The following is a 27,653-nucleotide window of genomic DNA, read 5'->3' as shown; positions in this document are numbered from 1 at the left end:
GCTTACTATTTTATATAATAGAATATGAATTTTTGGTCTTTACTTCGTCACAGAAACATTTTTCATAAAATTATTGAAATCGTCTCTTAAAATCATTACTAGTTTTTACCTTATGGCATCTTACTTCTTTTTAAATTTAAGCTAAAATGTATGAACATATAGTGTTGACACTCCGTTGAATTAATAATCCATTGGAAAGAATCAGAAATATAGATAATGGCAGTAAATGCAAAATTTAATTTAGAAGAGGCTTGCAGTAGCTTTAGGCCAACAGGCCTTCAGGTTCCGGAAATAACCTTTGCGGCTTAACTTTTATTATCACAAGGATAATTTACAGACAAAACAATATGTTATGTAATAGTTTGAAAGATGCTTATAACAGCTCTCTTTTACCTCATCAATTAACAACCAACTCTTTGGGCCAAGGCATTCCCCTACTCTAACTTTTAATTATGACGCGGTGTTAAGCCGATAATCGAACCTATCACCTATCGCAGATGCGCTGCGTGTTGAGCCACGGTCGCGGGTTAACAGCTCTCTTTGCATCTCTTAACTTTACTTTAGTTATTTTAGGGATGATAATCAGGTTAGGAGGCAGCTTCTTTTAAAGTAAAAATACTTTTAGGTAATGGCAAAATTTAGGCAAAACCTTACAAACCATTTCTAGATCTTAATTAGCACATTGAAAAAAATATATTTTCATTAATAACTTGTTTTCTTACTCACATATCCCTGAAAAAATGTTTGTTTGTTTTGGTCAACAAATTCGTAGATACGCGTATTATAATATTCATGCAGTTGAAACATAGATGCGTTCGTGTCAAGACCTTATGATCGGTTTATCAATTCTTAAAAACACGCGTTTTTATCTGTAGATGCGCACATGTGATGTTAAATAATATGTTCTTGTGATAGAATCGGCGCGCTATTTATATTACGCGCGACAAAACCTAAACGGTGATTTTACAATGTAACAGACAATATTACACATAAGCAAAATTATGTAATTTATATTATTGTATTTATTCATTTGTTGTTTTTTAACGCCTATATTTTAAAGTAACTGGTTGTATGTCTGATTGTTGTTATCGGTAAGGTTACTTATAAAAGGACAACTTTGCCACAAATGTTTAGCAAAGCTTAATATAAATTTAGGTTATTTATATTCATTATTCAGTCAGTTCAGTAGGAAGGTCAAAGTAATAAATCATTCTTTTTTAAATTTTAGTAATAATCATTTAATATTTATAAATGGAATGCTATATTTTAATTTTGAATCATTTTTGGAACAGCGCGGCTTAAAATAGGACCATTTGCACTTCGGTGCTTTGCTAATGATTTTGATCGGTGCTGCTACAAAGAAGCACAACTATTTGCTATTTATTTGTAATAAAGATAAAATTAAGCAATAACTGCATTGTTATAATAGCGTTATATCTTATCTGTAGGTTTGTAGTATTAGTCTTTAAAGAAGGACTTAATGACGACGTGCAAAACTGTCAGATTAATCAGCTAAATAAAATTTCACATTTTGCTATTGTTTGATATTGTCAATATTGTAAGATAACCCCTGATTCAAACAGTGCTGTGATTAAAATTAAAACCTCTTATAATTGTTGTGTTATACTAAAGTTGCAGGAAAGCACAGATAAACATACAGCTGTGATATTGTAAAAATAACTAACTATAAAATCCGCCAAATATAAGCGCTACTGGACTGTTTTAGTTTCTGTAACAAGAACAAATTAATTCTGCGGAAGGAGATCAGTAGTTTGTCGCTTGCAGAGGAGTTAACATGGATTGGAGACATGCCTTGGTAATTATTTTAAACAGTGACAAATATTTTGGAAAAAACATATTTTTTAACTCCAGTCGAAACATTTTCATACGTGAAAAAAAAGGTTTTCATGGAATCTGATCACATAAGAATAAACAAAAATACAATGCAACGCCTTTATTTACGTATCTGCGGACAATTATATTAAAAAGAATTGTACCTATAAGTCAGTTGTTTTCTGTTCATTTCCACTGATACTTTATTAAACAGTATATTAACTCTTATTTTGTATTATCAAAAGGCTTTTTTATTATTTAGATAAAAAATTAATAAATTTAAATTTTTATCTTTCATTGACTAATCCACAAATATCCAATTAATTACCTAATAAGTCTTGGGTAGTTAAATTAATGCTTATATTAAAATAAATAGTTGAGTTTTTGAGTTAATTTTGTCTGATTGATTACTTCTATTTTGTGTTTAGAACCTCGTTAGGATTATTTTTAGATAATCTCATTGCACTATCTAATTAAAACAAAAACACCTGACTTTAAATATCTTAAAAGTAAAATTTTTTAGCGCAGCTTCTATAGTTGTGCACACCCAGTGAATTGCAAGAGTAGAAGGAAGGGGAGAGGACATTATCTTAAATTTTATATAAGGGGGTTAAAACAATGTAAAAAAATAAATTGATTTGTTAAAATCAAGGGCTTTAAAACATGGCCCAAAGCAAATGGACCCAAACTTAGGGCTAATATCTAATATTGTACTTTATTTGTATTTTGATTTGAAAATATGTAATTCATCAACCATTATGGGTAATCGAGTTGTACTTTTTTAATAGCCAAGCTTCAGTATAGTTAATTAGTTATGTACGTCTGTTACAAAATTTACATATATCTTCCTGCTTTCTTTTCATCAGTTATATCTCTATTATTTGATCAGGGGCGTCCAAGCTTTTTTATTTGGGAGGGGTAAAATTTTAAAAATAAAATTTTTTTGGGGGGCCTACGGCCTACGGCACCCCCAAATTAATTTTTTTTTTGGGGGGGGGGTAATCACCTCTTTACCCCCCGCCCTTTGGACGTCTATGTATTTGATCATCTAAAATTTCCAAGTTATTATTGGGCTACTAAGGGACACAATTCCTTGTTATTTTAATTCATTTTTAACAATTCATCCTTTCAGCTATTATTCACAATTATTGTCATAGTCAATTTTTTAAACAGCTTTCCCTCTGCTTATTGGTTGGTTACAATATTAAGTACCATAATCGGAAACATTTGTAAAATTATTATTGCCATCAAAGATTTCATAAATTTCTTAAAACATACATGATTAAATCAGTCGCTTGTGATTCATAAATTCTTTAATTGACTAGCTTTTTTGGGTGCTTTCATGTTTCTTTAAGTCATGACTGGTGGCTAAGCCCCTAAAGTCAACCACACACTTGAAATTTTGGTTTTGATAAGATTTTTTTAAATATCCATTTCTGGGGTCGATTTTGTCGTACCTCCCTTCCCCCACAATTTTATTCATTTAATTGTGATTCATTAAAAGCCACCGCGATAAACGACTTGTTCTATCAATTTATTGATATTCTGCCCTATCCCTGAACCTACCAAATAGCTGTCATGCATAAGAAAGCATACTTTATTAACCAAAGCGGGGAATTTAATTAGGTGTCTGTGTACTTGTGTGGAAAACTCAATTTTCGAAAGAATCTTGTTAAATTGTTTTTAATAGGGTTGGGCCGGATATCTGGTCAAAGCCAAATATCCGGCAAATTACCGGATATCCGGCCCAACCCTAGTTTTTAAGCTTAGGCTTAGGCTTAATAGATTTGACATTGGACAAAATTTGCCCCATCAAAATATTTTTTTCTTCGTTGTAAAAGAAACATTTTCCGCACAAATATACTATAGTATAATCAAATTCTAACTGTGTAAACTCTACAGAAAAGCTACAATTTACAATATGTATGCATTACCATGTCATTTTATTATTAGTTTTATTCTCTTTATTTTATTATTGAGTTACCAGAAACTGTTTTTTACCAAATTTAGTTTTAAAAAAATTAAAAGAGAGATTGCAATATTTTGGTCAGGTTTATACGTCAAACTCATTTTAAACATTGAAAAAGGTTGATTTCCCTGAGACTTACAGGCGGATGCCGAGGCCTGATACTTAGAAATATTTATTAAAATCAAAACCTTGAATTCTTTTTGTTTCTAAAATCCTCCTCCTTCTAAAACTAGCCCAAAAAAAAACTTCCTCCTTCTAAATCTAGATGCTAGATAGTGGCCTCACCCCTAACCTTTAGGGGCTTCGACTAGGAGAAGAAATATTTTCTTGATAATTGTGAAATTTTTTCTTCAGAGTTACCATCCCTGTTTTGTCTTCCGACTGTTAAATTTGGTGGTAAAATAATTGTGTTGCAATTAAATATAAAATAAAATTATAATCAATGAACCTGGACCTATGACAGTGTCCATACAAAGATGTCAATAATTTCAATCTATTCGCCTCCCCTCGCCTAATAAAAGCTAACAACAACCCTTTATTTTTAGTTTCTTTGTCTGACAGTCTCTACATTTCCAAGTAAAAGAAAATTTTATTTAAAAAAATATATTTATCAAATTAACTATTCAACATAAACTTCCATATAATTCTTTGTTTTATCAAAACATGTGTATAAAATACAATAAATAATTACTTGGTAGTGAGAACCAAAATAGATAAAAAATAAAAGACATGGATGAAAACACCAAAAAGTAGCGCATAAAAAGCTCAAAAATTGATCGTAATATCGTTTTGAAAGTTTCCTGGCAATCCTTTTAAAATTTGGTGCTCTCATCATATTAATTGTAGATGCGGGTTTCTATTAGTTTTGCCATAACGTAGGCGTGATTTAAAGTCATAGTAGATTTTACAATTATGTCAATATGATGCATGGCTTCTGTAATAGTAAATTTATATGTGAACGATATTGTTCCCTGTTCAACCTAAATTTCGTAATAAAAATCAATGAAACCCAGACAGAAAAGCACATTATAAAGTAGCCACGTGTATGGAAAAGATAATAAGTTGTCATTAATAAATCATGGTCAAATAACACATTATATTTTTAAAGGATAAACAAGGATGACAACATCCATAAGTAGCGAAGCACAAAAAATTGTGGATGGGAATACGTAGAAGTAAATTTAAAGTGTATTTATTAAAATCAAGAATAGATTTATTGGAGAAAATAAACACGAAACCTTGTTTTATTTTGTATGATGAAGACGGTTAAAGTAAATTACATACTAGATGTAAATAACGGTGGAAAAATATTTTGAAACTGTTAATGCAAAAAAGTTTTAAAATTCGACTAAAAATACCAAAGATATGGGCAAATATGTCAAACATATAAAAATAACCAAAAACCTGCTAAAAGGCAGTTTTGGCCGCCATTGTTTCTTTTCTTAAAACGCCAGAAATTTAATTTTAATATATTTAACTGACAAATTTTTTAAAAATATAATCATAAACACCAAAGATATGGGTAAAATTGTGAAAAATATAAAAATAGCCAAAAACTTGCAAAAAGGCAGTCTGACTGTCATTGTTGTTTTCTTCAAACGACAGGAAATTTAATTTTGATATCTTTAACTGAAAAAATTTTGAAAATCGGACCATAAATACCAAAGATATGGGGAAAATTTGAAAAATATGAAAAAATAGCCTAAAACCTGCTAAAAAGCAGTCCGACCACCATTGATGTTTTAAAGTTAATTTGGCTCCTTATTGATGGGAATGTTGTCAAAAAATTTCAGCTCTCTATCTTTTATAGGAGCCGAGAAAATCACGTTTCCCCCAATTCATTAATTACGGACGGACGGACATTGTGAATTATAGAGTAGCTTCGCTACTAACAACACATTTTTATTGATTTTTCTCAATTATTTTAATGTTGTCTGTTTTATAAAAATCATTTGTTTTGTGATATTTCTTATTAGTAGCGTAGGTACTTTATATTCAAGAAATGTCTGTTTGTCGGTCCATAAGCCATTAACCTACTCGCTTCCATGCTTTTCTATTACATTATTTTGCTTTGAATTTGTCATTCGTATTTGTCTTTGTTTTTTTATTTTAGAACATTGCATTTTAGAATTGAGCTAAGAATATATACACTTTAAAGGAAATTTTAAAAATCAAAATGTCTTATAAATTTGATCTTTCCCCTATATAAAACTACCCAAGCAGATGAAGAATAGTTATTTCTCGCATCGTATTATAAACAGTTTTCTGCGGATATAGAATGTACAATCATAAGATTAAAACCAGTTTTTTAGCCCCGAGATGCCGAAGGCACCGGCTAAAAAAACTGGTTTTAATCTTAAGATTGTATATTTTTATATTCGTAAAAAGCGGGATATAATACGATGCTAGACATAGTTTTTTCGTATGGATGAGAACCGGTTCCTATCCACAGGATTCGAATGAATACGAGAATAGTTATTTCTCGTATCGTATTATAAACGGCTTTCCGCGGATATAGAATGTACAATTATAAGATTAAAACTAGTTTTTTAGCCCCGGGGTGCCGGAGGCACCGGCTAAAAAAACTGGTTTTAATCTTATGATTGTACATTTCTATATTCGTAGAAAACTGGATATAATACGATGCTAGACATAGTTTTTTCGTATGGATGAGAACCGGTTCCTATCCACCGGATTGGAATGAATACGAGAAAATGAGATATTAATTATCAATTTTTTTCAAGGGTAAGTTAGGTAAATTAAGCAATACTTTTGATTAAAAAAACTTATATATATCAAACTAAATGTGTTATAAAGTAAATACAGATATAAAAAAAACTTTGCATTTACTACCTAACGCAATTAAAGTAATATTTGTGCATCTGACATTTCAAATACTTTTTATCCTTATTGCCTATAATTAAAAGCAATTATTACATTTTTTGGGTTAACAGTAGAAAAGTTGAACATTTTTCTCTTATCTTAAGTATTTTGTGATACCTTTAATATAAGAAAGAAAAGTTAAGATGTTCAGTATTTGTTATGATATGAAATGTATTAGAAACAAGGATGATTAGATTTCTAAAAAAGATCAAAGAAAAAAAAAGAAATGTCAAATAAAATTTTCTTTTAAAACAAAGTTTTTTCCATATCAACTAGCCCCACCCAAAATTTATTTGGTGAGACTAGTTGTAATGGAAAGAAACTTAACTAGCCTAACTTAAAATTTATTTAGGCGAGGCTAGTTGTTATGGAAAGATACTTAACTAGCCTCACTTAAAATTTATTTAGGTGAGGCTAGTTGTTATGGAAAGATACTTAACTAGCCTCACTTAAAATTTATTTAAGTGAGGCTAGTTGTAATAGAAAGAAACTTAATTTTAGGAGAAAATATCCAAAAAAAGATATATTATTTTTAAACTGGGATGAATTAAATGAAATACTAGGATGACGGACAAAGCAACGCACTTCAAATGAGTAAGAGCTATCTTGTATAAAAAGTATTTTTTTGCGTATATGATAACAATGAATGTTGTAAAGATACAGCCCCCTTCCCTTACGACGGTAAAAACAAAGATGTTCTATTGTTTGGAAAGCCCTAATTGACTAAAGCTGGAAGATCCCTTCAAGGTATTTTGATTGCAGGACCAATTTGTCAAATAATAATAAATGAAGGCAAATTTGTAACATGTGCAAATCAAGTAATATTTAAAAACAACATATTTTTTTGGAATTTCAGCTAAATCTGTTTTTGTAAAAAAAAAAAATTTATTTAACACATAGGAATTTTTTGTAGATGACTTTTAAAAAATACTTACCATATTACAGGAATTTCCTTTAAACAATAATTTGTAAGGAATGAAACGAATTAAAGTAGCTTATAAGCAGCCTAAGTGCCGAACGGATATAGTTAACTATACAGTATATTAATTGTTAAAGGAATATTCACAAGGAGCTCATATTTGTTTCCAAGTAAATCAATTGTACCTATAACTATATTGAAACCAGGGGCGTCCAAGCTTTTTTATTTGGGGGGGGGGGGGTAATTCCCACTTTACCCCCCTCCCCCTCTTGGACGTCCTTGATTGAAACGCAAATTTTTTACATCTATTATGTAATAATTGCAAAATAATCATATTTAGATGTACAGAAACTGTGACCTATGTATTTGCATCTCCCCTAAAAACATTACCTCCTAACTAAATATCAATTTAGAATAATGCTGTAATGTATTTTCACCTTTTTAAAAGCGAAGCTTTTATATAATTAGGATCGGTCAGTCCGTAACATATAGCTTTTTTTTGTTAATTTAGGCATGTTAAAATTGTCCTATCGATTTCAAATTTTGCATGGTGATTCCTTTAGTAGTTCGGTACGATTTAGAAAGCGTAGCAACTCTATAATCATTACCAAAATTTCCGTATGTCCATTTTAATAACAAATTTTAAGTGATCTAATCATCAGATTGATCTGATTTTTGGTATATTGATTCCTGGGATAACAAAGTATAATGTTATAATCGAAGCAACTCTATAATCAAGTCCTAAATATGTAAGTATGTCCATAAACATTATCCTGTATAAAGCAGTTTTTCAACAAATTTACTTACAATTTTGTTTCGACTCTTATACATTTATATTCTGATTATTCAGTTCTGACACTATATAAGTGTTCATGTCCGTTTGTCCTACCGTTTCAGTGCTTCGCTTTTATGGATGTTGTCATCTTTGTTTAGTAACAGAGATTGTAAACAACCATTTATCATAAAGAGTTGTTCAGTTGTTGTAAATTTAATCACCTTCCCCACTGCTACAAACTCTTTTTCATTGTCAGGACATTGTCATGATGTCCTAATATAACAAGCATCAGAACACCCAAAAAAGTAAATCTTATGAATTTGGAATTAAAATCTGAAATTTGAATAAATATATTTTTAATGCTAAAAAGAAAATTGAATAATTGAAAAATTTTATCCTAAAAAATCTACAAACAATCAACCTCCCCAAATTCAGAGAAGACACTTAGGTTTATAATTATAGAGTAGCTTTGTAACAAAATTTGAGCAATTCATTCTTTTACCAATAATGGCTAGTTATAAATATAATTCCTTAACTGTATCTGACGTATGTCATACAGACCAAAATTTAATAAAGCTATGCTATAAAAATATCCTAAATTTTCCATGACAAATATATGCTGATAAATGTTATTCCATATGGTATGAAAAAGGCCTAAGTGTTTCAGGGCATTAAACTCCAATAAAACAAATGTTTTGTAAATTGACTTATTAACAAGGACAGTCATTTTTATATGCAACACATCATACAATAAGATATGAAAGTTTATAAAAAAGGTCAAGAAAATTTTACTAGATGTTAAAGATTTAGCATTTTTTTCAGAAATCTTAATTATACATTTTTGTTTTAGATTATTGTTGGTTGGTCTAGCTTCTTGTTTTATCCTCCAGCTACTTGTGCAAACCTACACCGGTCAACACAACATCTCAGGTCAATTTAGTTCATTTATCAACCTATTGGTGGCTCCATTATTTTCATTTGATGGGAATAGTCCCTTTCGTGACATCGCACCTTAAGGGGCGATTTGTCGTATTTTTAAAATGTTTTATTATAGGTTATTTTAGGTTAGGTTAGGTTATATTGGGTTAGGTGATTGCCCCACAGGGTTAGAGCCCTCGCAGGAGCTAGAAATAGGAGAAAACCTACTGTGAAAAATACGAAGAATCGCCCCTTAAGGTGCGATGTCACGAAAGAGACTATACCTCATTTGATTGTTATAAGAATTATGTTCAAATATGTATCTAATTTTGTAAAAAAACAAAAAACATAGGGTATTCTGCTTTACACCACCATCTATGTATTATAACCCCTACTATACACCCCTTTTTGTTTAAGAAGAGTGTCAAAATGACAAATCCCTGGGCACGCCACTGGTTAAAGGACATTTTAGTTTTTTTTTTGAGTTGGAATGCTTTCTAAATTGTTACGCTATTACAAGAAATATTTGCCAAGTTTTTAATCAATAGGAAAATTCTTACAACCTTAAAATACGATAAATGTATCCGTCATGAACGAACGGACCAAACTTAAAAGTAAAAAAGCATCGCTTTTTAAAAGTATTTAGCCTTTTTTTATCTGCGTAAGAGATTCAAACGCACACATAAGCAAACATTCATTCTATTAGTTACAATTATAAATCATAGAACGGAACTAAAATTTTGCTATAGTTATTAAAAATAGATTTAATTAATTTTTCATTGCTGTGATCTAAAAACAATCATATGGTATTTGTGACAAGGGGCAGGGATAGACATTTGAAAAATTGTTAGATTAACAAAGCAGACAAAGATTTAAGTATGAATATTTATAATAAATGTAATTTTCAGAATTTTAAGTTGGCGAGAAGAGCAAGATTTTTTTTGGAAGCATAAAATTTCAAGAGGGGGAAAAAAATTTTTTTTTTGGGGGGGGGGTGTAGAAGATATTCCCACAAATTTTCACCGTCAACCACTAGGAAAGAAAAAATATTTTTCCAGGGGATAAATTTTACACGGGGGAGGGAAAGTGTATTTACCGCCACTATATTATTTTTTCTTCTTCTCAGGGGTGGGAGTAAAAACCCATATTTTGAGTTGGAAATATTATATTATACTCGATTTATTAAATCTAAGGGTTTTTGATTTCTGATTTTTCTGCAACCTTTTTTTAATTCGAATGATATTCCATGCCTGATTGGTCATGTTTATAATCTAATTATCTATTTCATTAGTTATTAATTAAATAATAATTAAAGATAGATATCATTAATTTGCCATCTCTGAAATTATATGATTACCTTCTACGTATTCAATTTATTTTAAACTATTGGTTGCGCAAATCTACTGTCTAGTAAAATCGTTATTTTATAAATTCAATAACCGCTAAATGAATTTCTACTAAACAAGGATGACAACATCCATAAAAGCGAAGCTCTGAAATGGAGCGACAAAGGAACAAACACTTGTAGATTATCAGAACTGAATAAGCAGAATATAAATGCATCAGTACAAACAATATTTTAAGAAAATTTGTTGCAAAACTGCATAAATAAATGATACTGTTTAAGGACATACTTACATTTTTGGGACTTGTTTATAGAGATGCTTCGCTTATAATGTTGTACCTTGTTGTAATAGGAATCAGTTTTTAAAAAATCAGAAGAATCAGATAATTTTAACATACAAAAATTTGTTGTCAAAAAAGTTAAAAATCGACATGTTTAAAATGGACGTACGGACATTCTGGTATTGTTTATAGAGTTGCTTCGCTTTTTAAATTGTACCTAACTACTATAGGAATCATTATGCAAAGTTTGAAATCGATAGGACAATTCTAACCTGTGTAAATAAACGAAAAGAGCTAATTCTCTGTGACGGACGGACGGACGGACGGACCGACCCTAATTATAGAAAAGCTTCGCTTTTAAAAAGAAGTCCAAATTTATTGAGATGTTAGGATTAAAAACTTATTTTTCATTCTTTCGAGTGGTTAAAAGTAGGAAATCTTTCTTTTTTAGGTAAATGTAATTAGAAATATGGGTTTCATGGGCAAGAGCTCATATATGAATTAACACCTCCAAGTTCCCCACCCCTTACAACCTTCAGAGTCAGAAATTAACAAATAATTCTTCTGGAACAAAATTAATGTATTGTCAATTGTCCTATCCTTGTATCCCTGGTAGGAAAGATGCAGCAGCATGACTTAAAATTATTGAAAATGAAGATCTTGTTATATAAACCACTAAAATATCTTATTTGGAACGTTTATGCATTTCAGTTAAAAATTGTGTTTTCAGTTTTCACTGATTTCAGACAATTAATGGACGTTGTTAATAAAAGTAATAATACAAAGTAGAACGATGTCTGTCTGTCCGTCTGTCCGTCTGACCGTCTGTCCGTCTGTCTGTCTGTCCCTTAAGATCTCGGTAACCACTGAACCGATCGGTTTCTACTCTTCAGGGTATCTACCTATTGGTCCTGTGGTGGTTTTAAGCTATTTTCTCGGGGGGTGGGACACCCCCAACCCCCCCAAAAACCAAAAAATCCCCCCCCATTTTTTTTTTTTTTTTTTTTTTTTAAGGAGATTTCCATGGTCCTTTACGATTTTCGCAATAATTTTTTTTTATCACCTCTTGGGGCAAAGCCCCTAGAGGCTAGGGGCGAAGCCGCTAGTATTATAAAAAGTAGTAAAGTTTTTGTGTCTGAAGCTTAAGATCTCAATGAATACTGAACTGATAGGGTTCTCTATTTTAGATAAGCTTTACATATGACCTGTCATGGTTTTAGGCAATTTTATTTTCAGATTAAAGGCTTGGGATGGTTTTAGGATTTTTTAAAACTCACTATGCCCCTTCGATTACAGAGCCTCTAGGTGCTAGTGGCGTAGACTTTAGTTAATGAGAAAAAAGCATTGAAACACAAACCTTTAATATAATTTCTGTTCTTTCTTTTGAGAATTAAAAATACTTATTTACCTTACAGAATTTTCTTTGCCGTATGAAAATTATCAGAATCATTATAATAAGTTTTAATTAATAGACCCAAATTAAATAAGGAGTTATAAAAGATAATTCGATTTTTGAAAATAAGTCAATCAGCTAAAACTTTTTTTACAGATAGTATTTGATGCTATTTCCAAATCCAATTTCTTGATATTTAATAAAAAAAATTCACGAACTGCATTATTAAAGTAAGCCACAAATTATACTACAAATAAATGTACATATAGTGCACATAAAAATAATTACAATTTCCTAGACTAAAGTATCTGGATGTTAGTGTATGGCTTCACTATAAACGAGAAACATGTCGTCTCAGAGGTTAGCGATATCCTTCGGTGGTACACATGGACAGACCGACATCCTGTCACTTTCATATAGGGATTAAAATTTTGTTTTTCATAAAACCAGTCACCGTCTATTGCTTTACTAATGCCAACTATTTAGCTTTATTATTACTCGGGTTTTCCCCTTTGCAAAATTAATATATATTTCTCGAATCTCAAGTGGTGGTATTAATTACCCCCAACCAATCTCTTAATTATTTCATTTAGTAAAAAAAAACATTTTGCCATTCTTATATTCGACATTTAGTACGTTAACTCTCAAAATTGTTTCCAATCATATGTATAATGTATGTATATCCGTTTTTAAAAGCGAAGCTTTTCTATAATTAGGGTTGGTCCGTACGTCCGTCCGTCCGAGACGGATAGCTTTTTTCGTTAATTTAGGCAAGTTTTTGCGTGGTGATTCCTGCAGTAGTTAGGTACGATTTAGAAAGCGTAGCATTTCTATAATCATTACCAGTATGTCCGTTCGTCCATTTTAAACATGTCGATTTTTCTACTTTTTTAACAACAAATTTTTATGTGATCCAGTTATCCGATTGAACTGATTTTTGGTAAACAACAAAGTACAATATTAAAAGCGAAGCAACTCTATAATCAAGTCCTAAAAATGTAAGTATGTCCATAAACATTAACCTGTATCAAGCAGTTTTTCAACAAATTTACTCCCTGTTAAAACAATTAGGATTTAAAATGACTTGATTTATTATTATTTTTTATATTTAGATCTGAAAGGATGGCTATAGCAAGTTTTCTTGACGCCTCCCCTGGTTTCGGCGGAGGATTTGATACGGCCAACAGTAATGCTCAGTTTCAATCAGATATTGCCAACTTCAGGCACTTTAGTCATTGATATAAAAAAACAGTTAACTGTTATTTAGTATTTTCATATGAAACGTTTTAACTTAATGGAAATTTTCAATTGAATTAATTAACAAAACGTGCCAAATAGTCGAAAAAACTGCTCGAAGTGTGTTCCATGTGTATTTCAATCATGTCTCGGCAGCTGCGCGTCAGCCGCCAGTAAGCCTCGGGGAAATCAACCTCTTACATTTTAAAAATCAGCTGGGAGTATAAACTTAAAACAAATATGGCAATCCCTCTTTTTAAAAAAAAATATCTTTTCCTTTTTTAGTTGAATTTACATAATGTTTGCTTTGGGGTTATTAAAAATGTTAAATTCTAATTTTAAAACACAAAAATGTAAATAACAATCTATAATTTACTGCATATAATAATTGTTTTATTATCATTGCAGTTTATTTTTTTTTAACAAGGACGATACATTTTAACCAATAACCATAGTTTTTTTTATTTAAATACTTAGTTTTAGAAAAATAGAATAGCGTTTTATTTTAACATTCATAAAACTTTTATAGATAATTTAAATTAGATTTCAATGGAAATGCTAATGTCGGTCATAATATCGAAACAACAAACAGACAAATGGAACAAAATCAAATTGAAGGAATATTTTGGACGAAGCTAAGCATTTTAAACCATTAAGTTATAATTGTTGAGTACCTTCGCTACTAAGATTACCACAAATAGTTTCATTATTTTTACCGAGATCTGCAATAAATAATTAAACAAAACTATATAAATTATAAGTTTTAACTTTTACCCTTTCTATAGTACACTTTAGCCAAAAGGACAAGGCTATGAACGACCATGAAAGTCCACTTTTCCTCCGATTTGCCTATCCTTACCTGTATTATCATTAAGTAAAATATTAATGATAAATTTTTTATTGAATAATACAAAATTAATGACTAAAATTTTAATTTAACCAGAAATAGTTTAAACCCACCATCAATAAGCGGAGAACTACAGGCAAAATAAACCTTTTTTTTTAAACCTGTCTTTGAATTTATTTTTAAGCAAAAAATCTTCAATTTACAACTTTCTGGTAGCAGCTTTTTGGTATAAAAATCTAATATTTTAATGGTGAATACTAAGTCATTAATTTTCCATCAAATTAGGCAGCCGTAAACAAGCCGCTTTTCCCCCATTTATTTTGATGTATTACGGTAGGAATTTTAAAGACAGAGGTATTACGTCAGTTAATTGAAAATAAAATTCACTTAACTCTTGCTTGGTCTTTTAAAGTATTTATTAAAACACTCCCTAAATTTAAAATAATTAATGAAAGAAATTTAATTATCAATTTAAAATAAATATCTTCAAGTTAATCAACATTTAACAAACAGAATACCTTTTTATTTTATATTTAAATTTCATAGTTAACAAGGTTTATTTGAATATCCAGGGTATTCAAGCAAAGTTACATGAAAATTTCCAGAGTAATCTAGGCCCAAGAAACAAGATTCCTGATAACTTTGTCAATAGAGGTATGCCTTTTTTAGTAGCGAAGCTAATCTATATCTCACGTTGTCTATCCGTTTGTCTGTTTGACTGTAACGCTATGAAGGAAATGTGATAGAAGATAGAAAGCTTATAGTTTTAGTGGAGATTTTTATGATATATGCGCATCTAGTCTATTCATTGTTTTGTTCGTATGTTTGGTGATTATGCTTTAAAGGGCATAAACCTTATTTTGAAAGGTTTGTGATTTTCTGTGAGATTCTGCATATTCTTTCTTTTTTATATTAATTAACCCAAGCCCAACACTTATAGAGTAACGCTTTTACAAAAACTTCTAGCATCCATAATGAGATTAAGACAAAAAAAGGAAGTCTGGTTATGGAAATTCTTTTTCATAACAGATGTTTTGCTATACTGCTGTGAATCTAATGATCCTTGTAGTTTGCCATTGATACTTTTAAATTATAAAATCATAATCTTTTAACAATCTTAAAACCATATCACAGTGCATAAATAGCCCAACGAACTCAAAAAACCTGATGTTAATGTTTGAGATTCAATATTTTTAGAAACATTTGTTAGTAATAATCACGTTTTTTCACACTTCGTTGAATACAACTAAGATAATTTATAATTTCAAAAGTATATTCAGTCGATAGTTTTCCATTTTTTCTTATTTTTTCCAATATTTCTAAGTTTACTAAATGGAGAACGTAAAATAATTCTTAATAATTAAGTTTAATTTGATGTATAATCTGTTATATAATCAGAGGCTTAGAAAAGGGAGCTTATCCACAAAAATTAAGGGGGTGCACATTCACAACTAAGGTGTCAACCCCTCTACACCAAATTTGACAAGGGTCTACCTACACCCGCTTAAAACAGGCAGGAGGTTGGACACTTCTTGATAGCATAATTGTTATAAAGATAAAAATTTATTCAATACCAAATGATTTACTATTTCATTCAGATTCTTAGCCAGTAAAGTTATTTTTCAAATATTTGTTATACATATCTTAAAATCTAATATTAATGGAAAAATTAGAAGTTCTAACTTGAATACTGTTTTGAATTAATTTTTAAAACCATCTCTTAATGTCCAGTGAATGAAATATTGATTTGCTTTACCATGAATTCAATTTATTATTTGTTGCCATTTTCCTTAATTGAAATTTTTACACAAAAAATAGGATCTTATGAAAATGAGTTTCTTTGAAATTTAATTAATAATAAACCGATTTTCGACGCCAATTTGTTTGCAATTTAAAATTTTACTTAATTTTTCATTAGAAAAATAATTTTTATTGCTGTGCTACGTAAAATACATAATTATTTTTATTTAGAGTTTTTTATTGTCTGTACGTTCGTCCGTTTGCAATAAAGTAAAATTATCTTAGCTCACAAGGTTTGGTGATTATAGATTTTAAATTCTAAATACAGTTTTTTCATTATGCCAATTAAAATAATATAATATTTACTGATCTTATTTCCCAAAAAATATCGTAACTTTTTTATGCTGTACTTCTGTTGGACATAATAGTCCTTGTTATCTAATATTTATAGATTTTTTGCAAAAATGTATAATATATATTTAATTTTTTTGCACTATCATATTATGTGCATAAAAAGTATCAAAAAAGAGTTGGGTCACAATTTTTGCATAAGTTTACTTCATACAATTACAATTTTTAAGGTTTATCTTTCTATCTATCAACCATGCATCTATCTACATAAATATCTACTAATCTATTCTTTTAAATGCATCACATAAGTAAAAATTACAATGACTGTTCTGCCTTTCGTCAATTATGTTTCATATTTATCCATCTGAATATCTTTCAGTTCATCAATCTTTATGACTTTAATCTATCAATATGACTATCTTTCATGTCATCTATCCATCTGGATGCCCGTCAATCTATCTATCCATCTGACTATATGTCTGTCCATTTATCCATCTGACTATCTGTCTATCAATCTAACCTTATGACTATCTGCCGTTTTATCTATCCATATAACTGTCCGACAATCTATCTATCCATCTGACTATATGTCTGTCCATTTATCCATCTGACTATCTGTCTGTCTATCTATCCATCTGACTATCTGTCTCTCTATCTATCCATCTGACTATCTGTCTGTCTATCTATCCATCTGACTATCTGTCTCTCTATCTATCCATCTGACTATCTGTCTCTCTATCTTTCCTTTTGACTATCTGTCTCTCTATCTATCCATCTGACTATCTGTTTCTCTATCTATCCATCTGAATATCTGTCTCTCTATCTATCCATCTGAATATCTGTCTGTCTATCTATCCTTCTGACTATCTGTCTCTCTATCTATCCATCTGAATATCTGTCTGTCTATCTATCCTTCTGACTATCTGTCTCTCTATCTATCCATTTGAATATCTGTCTCTCTATCTATCCATCTGAATATCTGTCTCTCCATCTTTAATTCTTTTAAAGAACTGATGTACATATACTGTTCTCTTGTAAAACAAAAAGATAAAAAAAACTATTTGAGAAGTATGATGCAAAAATATTTTTTGTACTATGGAATGTAAAAATTATGTTTTTTTCTCCAAATACCTAAGAATAGAAAACTTTCAATACTTCTAGGTTTTCCTTATGAAAGATTTGCAGTTTATTTCGTCATAGAAGTATTATAGAATGTATTTTAAAGGTAATTTAAAGAAAAGCATATGGTAATACATATATTTCGTAATATCTTTATTTACTTGGGTAATCCATTTAATGGTATTCCTAGCTACTTCTAGGGACAACAGGTCAGGTTTCTTGAAAACAATCAAAGCTTACCTTTTCCATTAAACATCGGCTTCCTCTTGATTCATAAAAAAGTAATTTCACTAGGCATAATACTCAAAGTTGAAGTAGCTGAATTCCATCAACTATAGGTAACCTAAGCCATGAGAAATAAGTGATCAGCTTTCACTCGATTAAATTAATTAAAAATAATTTTGTTGTAGCTTAAAATAATGGGAGAATAGTCAATAGTAATTTAAATTATTCTGTTTCATATTTTCATATTTTTAGAAAGAATAAGAGAGAATCCACAAGTTGCTTTTAGACCCCAACAACAAAACACCAATGCTCAATTTACAGCATTTAATCAAGGTAGGAAATAGTAGTTGTGTGTGTATGTTAACAACAAAATCGACTGAGCTCCAATTATTAATTATTAAGCTTTTAATAATTATTTATTATCAACAGTTCTGAAACTTTTTACAACCTTGTCTCTATTATTTATCGATTAACATCAAACGGTTTTGTTTCGGTATGTTTTTCTTGTATTCCCTGGCAAGTTCGAACCCATTAATCCCTGTTTCCTTACACCAAATTTCCTAGAGAATGAGTGTGTTACGCGGCATTCCTAACTATCTCCGCGCGGCGCGTGGCTTGTAAACAGACAAAAGAAACGCGCACTTTTCCTTTGATTAGTCCCACGTGAAGAGCTACGTGATTGAAAATAATGTATTGCTTGAATATACATGCGCTCTGATGTGTGGAATATCTCAAATAAGCCTTCTGCTTAGTTTGACATCATAATGTGGTAAGAATTTATCTTTAATTCTTAATAATAAGCGTAGTATGGTATATTTTTACGAAGAAATTTAAAACATTAATTTTTCAACAAATAGACCATTTAACTGCTAACTTTTGACATACGAATATTTTCCTTAATTTTATTGATCATTTGAATCTAAAATTATCAATTTCTGATGCCATTTAATATGTTTCGTGCCAATTTAAAGTTTTTTAGAAATTTCATATTTTCTTATTAAATTGAAATCACGCAACCTCGATATTACAAAAAATAACAATTAATTTTATGTATTTAATTCTTATATTTTTGTTTTAGACTCACTGTTTTCATGGTAATAAATACACATTTGTAAACTTCACATGTTGGTCATTCGGAGGGCTTGAGATTAAGATATCGAGAACGGCTAGGATTGCGTTCCGATACAATGAAAACAAGACAGAACAGATGCAGCTAAGAACATTCTGTGAAGTTTTGTGAATGTGTTGGTTGTGATACCTTACCACACATTATTATTATAGTCATAATCAGTACAGTTAACTTTAGTGACAATTATGGGTCCTAAAAAGAATAAAGGTGAACAATTGAGTAAGCGGCTGCGTCCAGCCGTTGATGCCCTAACCAGTGAGCTAAATAGAGTGATGAAGTTGGTCAGTGATACTTCAGAACTTAATGTTAGACATCTCACTAAGGAATCAATCCTTGTCCATGACAAGTTCAAGACATTTGACAGCATCATGGTCGGTTTTAGCAAGCTTGGTTTGAGAATCCAAGAGCTTGATGAGTTTAGTGACATTTATTCTGATATAGTTACTGTACAAAAAGACTATAGTTCTTTGAAAGATGCTCTTGATGCTATAGAAGAGCTTAGTGACATTCAAAGTGTTGTTGATGTTGTTGGTGATAATTTGCCTAACCATCAGGCTGAACTTTATGATCGATGTTTGAAGATTGTGAAAGTTATTAAAGGGCCATACTTTCCCTTGCCTGATGCAATTATAAACACTTTGTCTGCTTTGATGAAACGTCTGGCTGAGGTTAAGCTTGAACCTGTGAAGCCACCCACGACGACGGCGGGTGCCTCGACAGCATCACCATTTGTGTCACCGTTTGACACACCACAGTTCGTCGCCGGTTCTATGTTCACGCCAGGATATATGAATCGTGTCGACGAACGTCTTCTTCCATCTTTCGACGGCCTGGAAGCTTCCTATGTAAGTTTTAAAGACACTTTTAAAAAGCTTACTGTAGGACAAGACCCGTCGTATTTACAGTTATTGTTAAGCAGTGAAAAGGTCTGTAAAAATAAAGAGCTGAGACTCCAGTTAATTCAGATTCAATCGCATGAATCTCAGTGGGCCTACCTTGACGCACGTTTTAAGTCCAAAACACGTCAGATGCTCTGCCTTTTCAACCAATGGGAGAAGAAGTCTAAACCGTCGGACTCCAACCAGATTGTGACTGTGTTAGCAGAGTTTGGCGGAGCAGTTAGCCAGCTGGAGCAGCTGACTAAAGATGATGAAGATGATGAGGTCACCACCAGCCAGTGGTTGACCGTGATACTTCTTGAGATGTTATCCAAGAAGTTGCCACGTGATTTTCAAGATAAGCTCAATTTATCATTGGGCTCGATGGATGTCCCAAACGTCCCAAAGCTGTTAAAGATTATTGAAGAACAGCGTGGCGCCATTTTAATGAGGTGTTCGACTGATATGGACACCCCCTCTAAGAAGAAAGGTAACCCTGCGACAGCCGCTACCGCCGTAGGTAAACCTGGTAAATCTAAGATGAAGCAGTCATGTTTTGTTAATGGCTGTGATGACATGCACTTACTTTACAAGTGCCCAAAATTTCATGACCTGTCAGTGTCAGACAGGAAGAGTATTGTGGAGAGTGCGGATGCTGTTGGATTTGTTTGCAAAAAGGGCATAAATCTGTGGATTGCCCGAAGGCAGATGTAATAGGCGGCTGCAAAGTGGACAATTGTGGTCAGGCCCATAACAACCTTTTGCATGAGAGTGTTGATATGGCTGCCGCCGTCTATGAAGTACATACTTCCCCTGAGGCGAACCTAATGTTAATGTTACAACAATTAGACGTCGTTGACATTAATCGCCAGAAGGTCCCAGTGAACGCCATGTGGGACACTGGTTTAACTACTTCAATGGTAACCCAGTCACTTGTTAATAAACTTCAGTTACCTTTTACTGGACGTTCAGCAAGAATTTCTCTAGCTGACGGTGAAGTTAAATGTTTCCCGACGGTCAAGCTATGTTTAGTTGATCGACACAATAATTATCACATGTTAGAACCTGTGGTAGTGCCTCTCATTGGTCGAAAAGAGGCGATCTGCTCCATAAATCCTGTGGAGGCAGCTGTTTTGTTTGATATGAAACCTGAAGATTTTACTTTGGTTGATGGGCAGGTTGATTTGCTCGTAGGGCACCTGCACCCATCGATGTTTCCCTACTCTGTACGTTCAGTAGGAGAAACCATGCTTTACTCCAGCCTGTTTGGATCTGGATATTTTGCTGTTAGTGCTAATGGTTTAGCAAAGAGTAGGTATGTTGTCTGCTCAGATGTTCAGCCGCAGCCGACTGTTGGTGCTGCTTGTGATGCTATTATTGAACCTGTTGGTTCTGCTTGTAACGCGGCTGATGAACTTTTTGGTTCTGCTAGTGCTGCAGCCGTTGACAACCTGGCTACGGCGGGTGTTGCCGTGGTTATTACTGATAATGATGTTAGTTGTGCTGCAGTTATTCCTGATGATATTGGTGACGATACTGTCGCCGTTGATAACATTGTTACGGCGGGTGTTGAGCCGCTGAATGATTCGGTTCCAGCCGGACAAGAGCCGACGGGAGTTTCGGTTCCAGCTGGGCAAGAGCCGATAAGATATTCGGTCTCGGCCGGACAAGAGCCGACGGGAGTTTCGGTTCCGGCCGGACAAAGGCCGGTAGATGATTATAAGTTTTATGACAACCACACTTTTATTACTTGCCCTGGTGGTGTTATGAATCAAGAATCGACTTGGTTGCTGCCAAGCTTGCCGCCCGACACAGGGCAAGAGGCCTGCATTGGCGGGTAGAAATATGGCGGGTGTTGCCGCCAGAAAGTCATTGAAATTTTTCAAACCACACATATCTAATCTACAACATGAACTATTATGTGAAAATGATCTTTAAAGAAAAAAAAGATATCACAAGTTATATATTAAGCTTGTGAAGGGAACCAAATGGGTTCTGTAAAGAATAAGTATTCATTATTCAACTAATTTTATTGTTCATACCTAAGCACAAAAATTCTACAAAACTGTTAAGACTTTTAAAGCAGATTTTAAAAAGATTTTGTTTCTTTAAGTATGATTTTGAAAAGCAAAAGTTCGTGTGTAATAACTACCAAATGATTTTGCAGAATTAAAATACCTCGAAAAATGTATTTTTTTATGGTTCACGTCTACTTAAAAAATGTTATTTCTCAGATTCTCATATGAAATAATGCATTAAAGTAAAGAACACAACATGTAATATTATTATGATAATGTTTAAGATATTCCTTGTTATTATTTTAAAAGATTATCGCAAAAAATCAAGATATTTGTTTAAATTTGTAAGCAAATCAAAGATTTTCTTTCATTCCGGAGGCAGAGATTCTTAACAATTCATGTACAAAAGTTTTCTTTCACTCCGGGAGCTGGGATTCCTATTAATCCACGCGTTAAGATTTTTTTCCTTCATTCCGAGAGCAGAGATTCGTAGTAATATACGTACCTAGCGATTTCGGACAATTTTAAACCTTGAGAAAATACTTTAGCAATTATTTTCCTAAGTATATATATTTTTCGTTCATGTTTAAGCATTTATAATAATGAACACGATGTATGGTATTATTAAAATATTGATTATTATTTTATCTGAATGCCACAGAATTAATTTAAGATAAACTATGCATATTTTAAATTAACTCTACCTTCATTTTTATCGCATATATTAAAATACTGCTTCAATGTATTTATTTTTGTAAAAAGAAATTAACCATTTCTTAAGATTTATAAGTAACGCAAATTTTGATACAATTTCGTTTAAACTTTCAGATCGATGCAAGATTTTTTTCATTTGAAATGCAAACTTAAGTTTTTTGTACGTTTACGCAAGTTTTTTCAATGATTTAAGTCTTTTCGGGACCAGGGATTTTTTTTCGCGGAAAATTTCCTAGGTACCTGCACAGATATAAACATTTTTATCCTTGTTGGATTGAAATTTGATATGATAAGAAATTAACAAAATGAGAGTTTTACATCATTTAAATATTTCTTTATGATTTATTATAATCACATAAATAATTTAATATAACATGCATATTAAAATTATTATTATTTACCTTTGAACTGATGTACCTAAAGAGAAATTGCAGATTCAGCATTTTAAAGTTCTTTTCTTATATTGAGCTTTTGTTTTATTTTGGTAATTTAATTTGCATATTTCAATTGCAATTTATTTTACGCAATTTTGATTCACGAAGATTTAAAATTATGAAATTTAATTTTCCGATGTTTAATGATTTTTATGGTCATATTTATTTAGATTTAAGTATCTATTTATTAAACATGTTAGATTTAAGGATCTTACCTATCTTATCTTAAAAATGTTTAGATGTAAGCCCGAGTATTTTTCCGCTGGAAAATGCTAATTATTGAGAAGTTTTTTATGAAATTTTACTTTTCTTTTCTAGCAAAAAGATTTAGTAGAAAAAATGTCATTATTTAATCTTTCTTTCTTTTGATGAAAAAAGTTTGAGTTGATTATTTAATTATTGATGCGATTTTTAATATAAAAATCATTTGCCTATTATTATGTAGATACCTAATCAAAGTTTAGGTACTATTGATTATTAATTCATGTATTCGCAATTACATGGTCTGTAATTCTAATTTTAATTGAGATTATGAGGCCATGATATAATGAGATGTGTGAGTGGTAAATGTGCAATTCATGAATGTTGAATGCTTTTCCCATTCCTTATTCCTATCCTTATGTGGTAGTGGACTCGGTTTGAGTTATTGTGGTATTCGCGAGTTACCATAATTAATTTTAGGCCTTATGGCCATAACATTTTAAACTCTTGTGGTTTATGTGTTGTGAGATTGTGATTTCGTGGACACTGTCTGCACGCATATTGCAAAGATGAGGTATTGTGTTCGATTCCCAGTGAATAGACGGGTGTGTTTCGGTATGTTTTTCTTGTATTCCCTGGCAAGTTCGAACCCATTAATCCCTGTTTCCTTACACCAAATTTCCTAGAGAATGAGTGTGTTACGCGGCATTCCTAACTATCTCCGCGCGGCGCGTGGCTTGTAAACAGACAAAAGAAACGCGCACTTTTCCTTTGATTAGTCCCACGTGAAGAGCTACGTGATTGAAAATAATGTATTGCTTGAATATACATGCGCTCTGATGTGTGGAATATCTCAAATAAGCCTTCTGCTTAGTTTGACATCATAATGTGGTAAGAATTTATCTTTAATTCTTAATAATAAGCGTAGTATGGTATATTTTTACGAAGAAATTTAAAACATTAATTTTTCAACAAATAGACCATTTAACTGCTAACTTTTGACATACGAATATTTTCCTTAATTTTATTGATCATTTGAATCTAAAATTATCAATTTCTGATGCCATTTAATATGTTTCGTGCCAATTTAAAGTTTTTTAGAAATTTCATATTTTCTTATTAAATTGAAATCACGCAACCTCGATATTACAAAAAATAACAATTAATTTTATGTATTTAATTCTTATATTTTTGTTTTAGACTCACTGTTTTCATGGTAATAAATACACATTTGTAAACTTCACATGTTAGTCATTCGGAGGGCTTGAGATTAAGATATTGAGAACGGCTAGGATTGCGTTCCGATACAGGTTTGCTGATTCAAAAATGTCAGATTTAAGTTTTTAATTGGGTTTCCTAACGACTGTTTATCGTTGGCAATATACGAATTTATAACTTTCTAGAATGTCTCTAAAATATACTTTGATTATGAGATCTTAGCATAATATTAAATTTTTATCTTGATTTTTAAAATATTTTAGATAGAATAAGATTGAATATTCAGCCAAATTCTCCACCTGCGTTTAATCAGCAAAATTCTCAACCTGCTTTTACATCATTCAATTCAGGTTACTCAAAGTTATCAAAAGCTATTAAAAGTAAATTTCTATAGAAAGAAATCTGTGTCAACAAAAAATTTAATGTATGGTCGAAAAGTTTCGATGCTGCAAGTTTGAACTATGAACTATAAAACAAATGTATAAAAATTGTGTTCCTAAGAAAATGTGACATTTTCCTAAATCTATATCAAAAAGTTTATATTATACGTATAAATTAACCAAGCCATTTTTAAGATCATATTTAAACATAATATTTCAGGTATAAGCAGACCAAGCCCATCTCTGGAACCAATTAGTAATGGAGGCAATTTCCAATCATTTGAACTGGGAACAAACCCAACCCCAAACAGACCTGGGTATATTTACTTAGAAAAAGCAAATCATTTCTTTCACAATAATGTTTAATACATTTTTTACGAGTTTGTCGTTTACAAGATGTTAGCAAAGCAAATGATGCCCTCTTGAAATTCAAAGATCTAATTTGATCAATCTTTTAGGTTTCAGGTGTATTAGAATCCGATACACTTGATTAAAACCACTCCTAAGCCATAATAAAAATTCATGTATCGTATTATAGAGACTTGTCCACGTGAAATAAAATAAAATATTAGAATATTTCCTGTTTTGTTTGCCCGGGCTGTCGGTCCCTCGGTGCAAATAAAACTTAACTTAAAACTTTCTGGAGTAAATATAACCCAAACTAGACCTCCTGCATTGAGCAGAGCTCCTCCAAGATTTACGCCACCGCCATCTCCTCAGATTAACACACATATTAATGTGAATTCACAAAATAGACCAAGGAACAAATTATAATATTAAAATGTTGAGAGTCTATGAATATGATTTGTAAACTTTTTTGATAGGAAAGCATAAAAAAGTTTCAAACTTTAAATTCAAAAATCAAATGTTACACCAATAGAAACAAAAAGTAAAACGGCTTTTCTGGCGTTTAACATGATGAAGAGCTCGTAAAAGTTTAGCTAAAACCGAAATAAAATTTAAAGGATTCTTTTAAATATTCTTTTTTAAAGGCTCTATTTCTGAAATATATTATGCTTTGTTTAATGACATAAAAATATTATATTTTTCACTCAGAACGCCAGAGGAAAGTTTTTCAGTATTCAGTGACAAGGAAGTTGTCCTGCCAGGTCAGCGAAACAAGGAGGTGCTGCCGCCAAGGAGGCCGAACAATGTTCCTAGCCAGCCAAGACCTACAGCACAAGTTCCAGGTATAAGAAAAAGGATTCTACGTAACTATATCAGGATGGTTTAGTGTATCTAAAAGGTTTAGTCAGTTTGAGAATTTGACTATCAAACCTTCATTTTAATTCCAAATAGAAAAATGTAAATACAAAATTATCATAAGCACAGATTTTGTATAGAATTTCCAAAGAAGCTTTTCCGAAGAACGGATAAACTTTATTTAGACGGCCTCTATCAGGAAAACTTTTTTTCTACCATAAAATAATTGTAGTTAAGAAAATCTTGTAAGATCTATGAAAGATAGAGATATAAATACACTTTAATACATTTGCTCATATTTCAATGAAAAGAAAAATGCAGATTTCATCAAATCCCTATCAATAACCTTATTTTAGTTGCATTTGAACCCGAGTTTCCTGAAGAAGAATTAGAACCAGAACAAGTAGAAATAACATTTGAAAATAATATTCCTGAAATAGGTACGTGGAAGCTAGTACATGGAGATGGGGGGAAGGGATGGAAAATGGTGTTTAATCAGATTTGCATCATCTTCATTCCAAAATTGTATAATACATAATGAAGAAAAAAAGTATGTTTACACATACATATAATTCGTAAAATTCCATTTTTGCCATACTGTATTAATTTATCTCTTTAATGTAGGACATTGAATTCAAAATGAAGGCTTTTGCAAAAGTTATTTTTGTTAGTTGATTTTTTTATTGACAAAAAAAGTATTTTAATGTTTAAAAGGTCTTTCCTTGACAGTATACTGTCTTCAAAGGGTGTTTTTTGGGAGGGGGGGGGGGGGGAGGTTATTCAAAATAAATGTTATCAAAAAGAAATAAAGGAATTCAAACAAAATTAAAAAAGCATATTCTTCATTATTTTCTTTGATTTTATATAAATTTCAGATTTAAGATTTTCTCCGCAAACAACTGAGCGAGTCTTACCTCAGCCATTACTCCCAAATCCTGTAGATCTTAGCCAGAGTTCACAAAGTTTCCAGGTATTATTTGAACAGTTTAAAGTCTTTCTCTACCTAGTCTATTCAATTGAGGGAAATTATCTCTGATATTTCTGAACCTTTCAGAATAGAATCACAATATCTGAAACGAAATTACAATTTCATTAGTTATTTTTTTTTTCAAAGACTCAATGGGCTAGGAGCAAAATTATTCAAACAAAAAAAAATATTTTATAGTAAAACTTATTTGAATATTTTTTTTAGTATTTGAAATAGATTTTCTAATATATGTTGTTTTTGATAAATACAATAAGAACCTTTTTTTCTCAACAATAAAGATAATAGAAAAAATCTCTTAAATATTAGATGTGTTATCTATTAGTTTAAAATTACTTATGAATTATTACAGGTTGAAGATCCTTTCATTAATGAAGACATTGTGGATGGTTTTGACGTCATAGACCTGTCCAACATTGACCTTGTCAACCGTCCTGTCCAATCCTCCAGCCAGGAGCCGGATCCAGCTTTCCTGGAGCCTGTGCCCGCCGTACCTGGACTACTGCAACAGCTGGAACTAATGGAGGAAGTTTTTGAAGATATTGATATGAATTTACCAGAAAGCCAAGAAAAGAATTCTTTAGCCGTTCAAGAGTTTCTCATTTGATATGTTTTGTTTGACTGAATCTTTTTACATGAATAAACCATTTAAAATTTTA

General features: G+C 31.4%; 1 protein-coding gene across 1 annotated transcript; it reads left to right on the top strand.

The window, feature by feature from the left end:
- Positions 1 to 824: 824 nt before the first annotated feature.
- Positions 825 to 27,653, top strand: LOC145315140 (uncharacterized). The gene is made up of 14 exons (XM_080155188.1): positions 825 to 970; positions 1,564 to 1,816; positions 9,230 to 9,309; positions 13,429 to 13,539; positions 14,496 to 14,535; positions 14,972 to 15,053; positions 18,087 to 18,167; positions 24,690 to 24,776; positions 25,027 to 25,123; positions 25,472 to 25,567; positions 25,863 to 25,996; positions 26,366 to 26,449; positions 26,885 to 26,979; positions 27,347 to 27,653. Exons 2-14 carry the CDS (start codon positions 1,796 to 1,798, stop codon positions 27,599 to 27,601), a joined length of 1,263 nt encoding a protein of 420 aa, XP_080011314.1. The 5' UTR covers positions 825 to 970; positions 1,564 to 1,795; the 3' UTR covers positions 27,602 to 27,653.

Source organism: Acartia tonsa, chromosome 3, assembly GCF_053477335.1.
Source record: "Acartia tonsa isolate MP-2025a chromosome 3, ASM5347733v1, whole genome shotgun sequence".
Taxonomy (NCBI): Eukaryota; Metazoa; Arthropoda; class Copepoda; order Calanoida; family Acartiidae; genus Acartia; species Acartia tonsa.
Note: the sequence above shows the minus strand (reverse complement) of the source record. Positions and strands in the feature narration are given on the sequence as shown.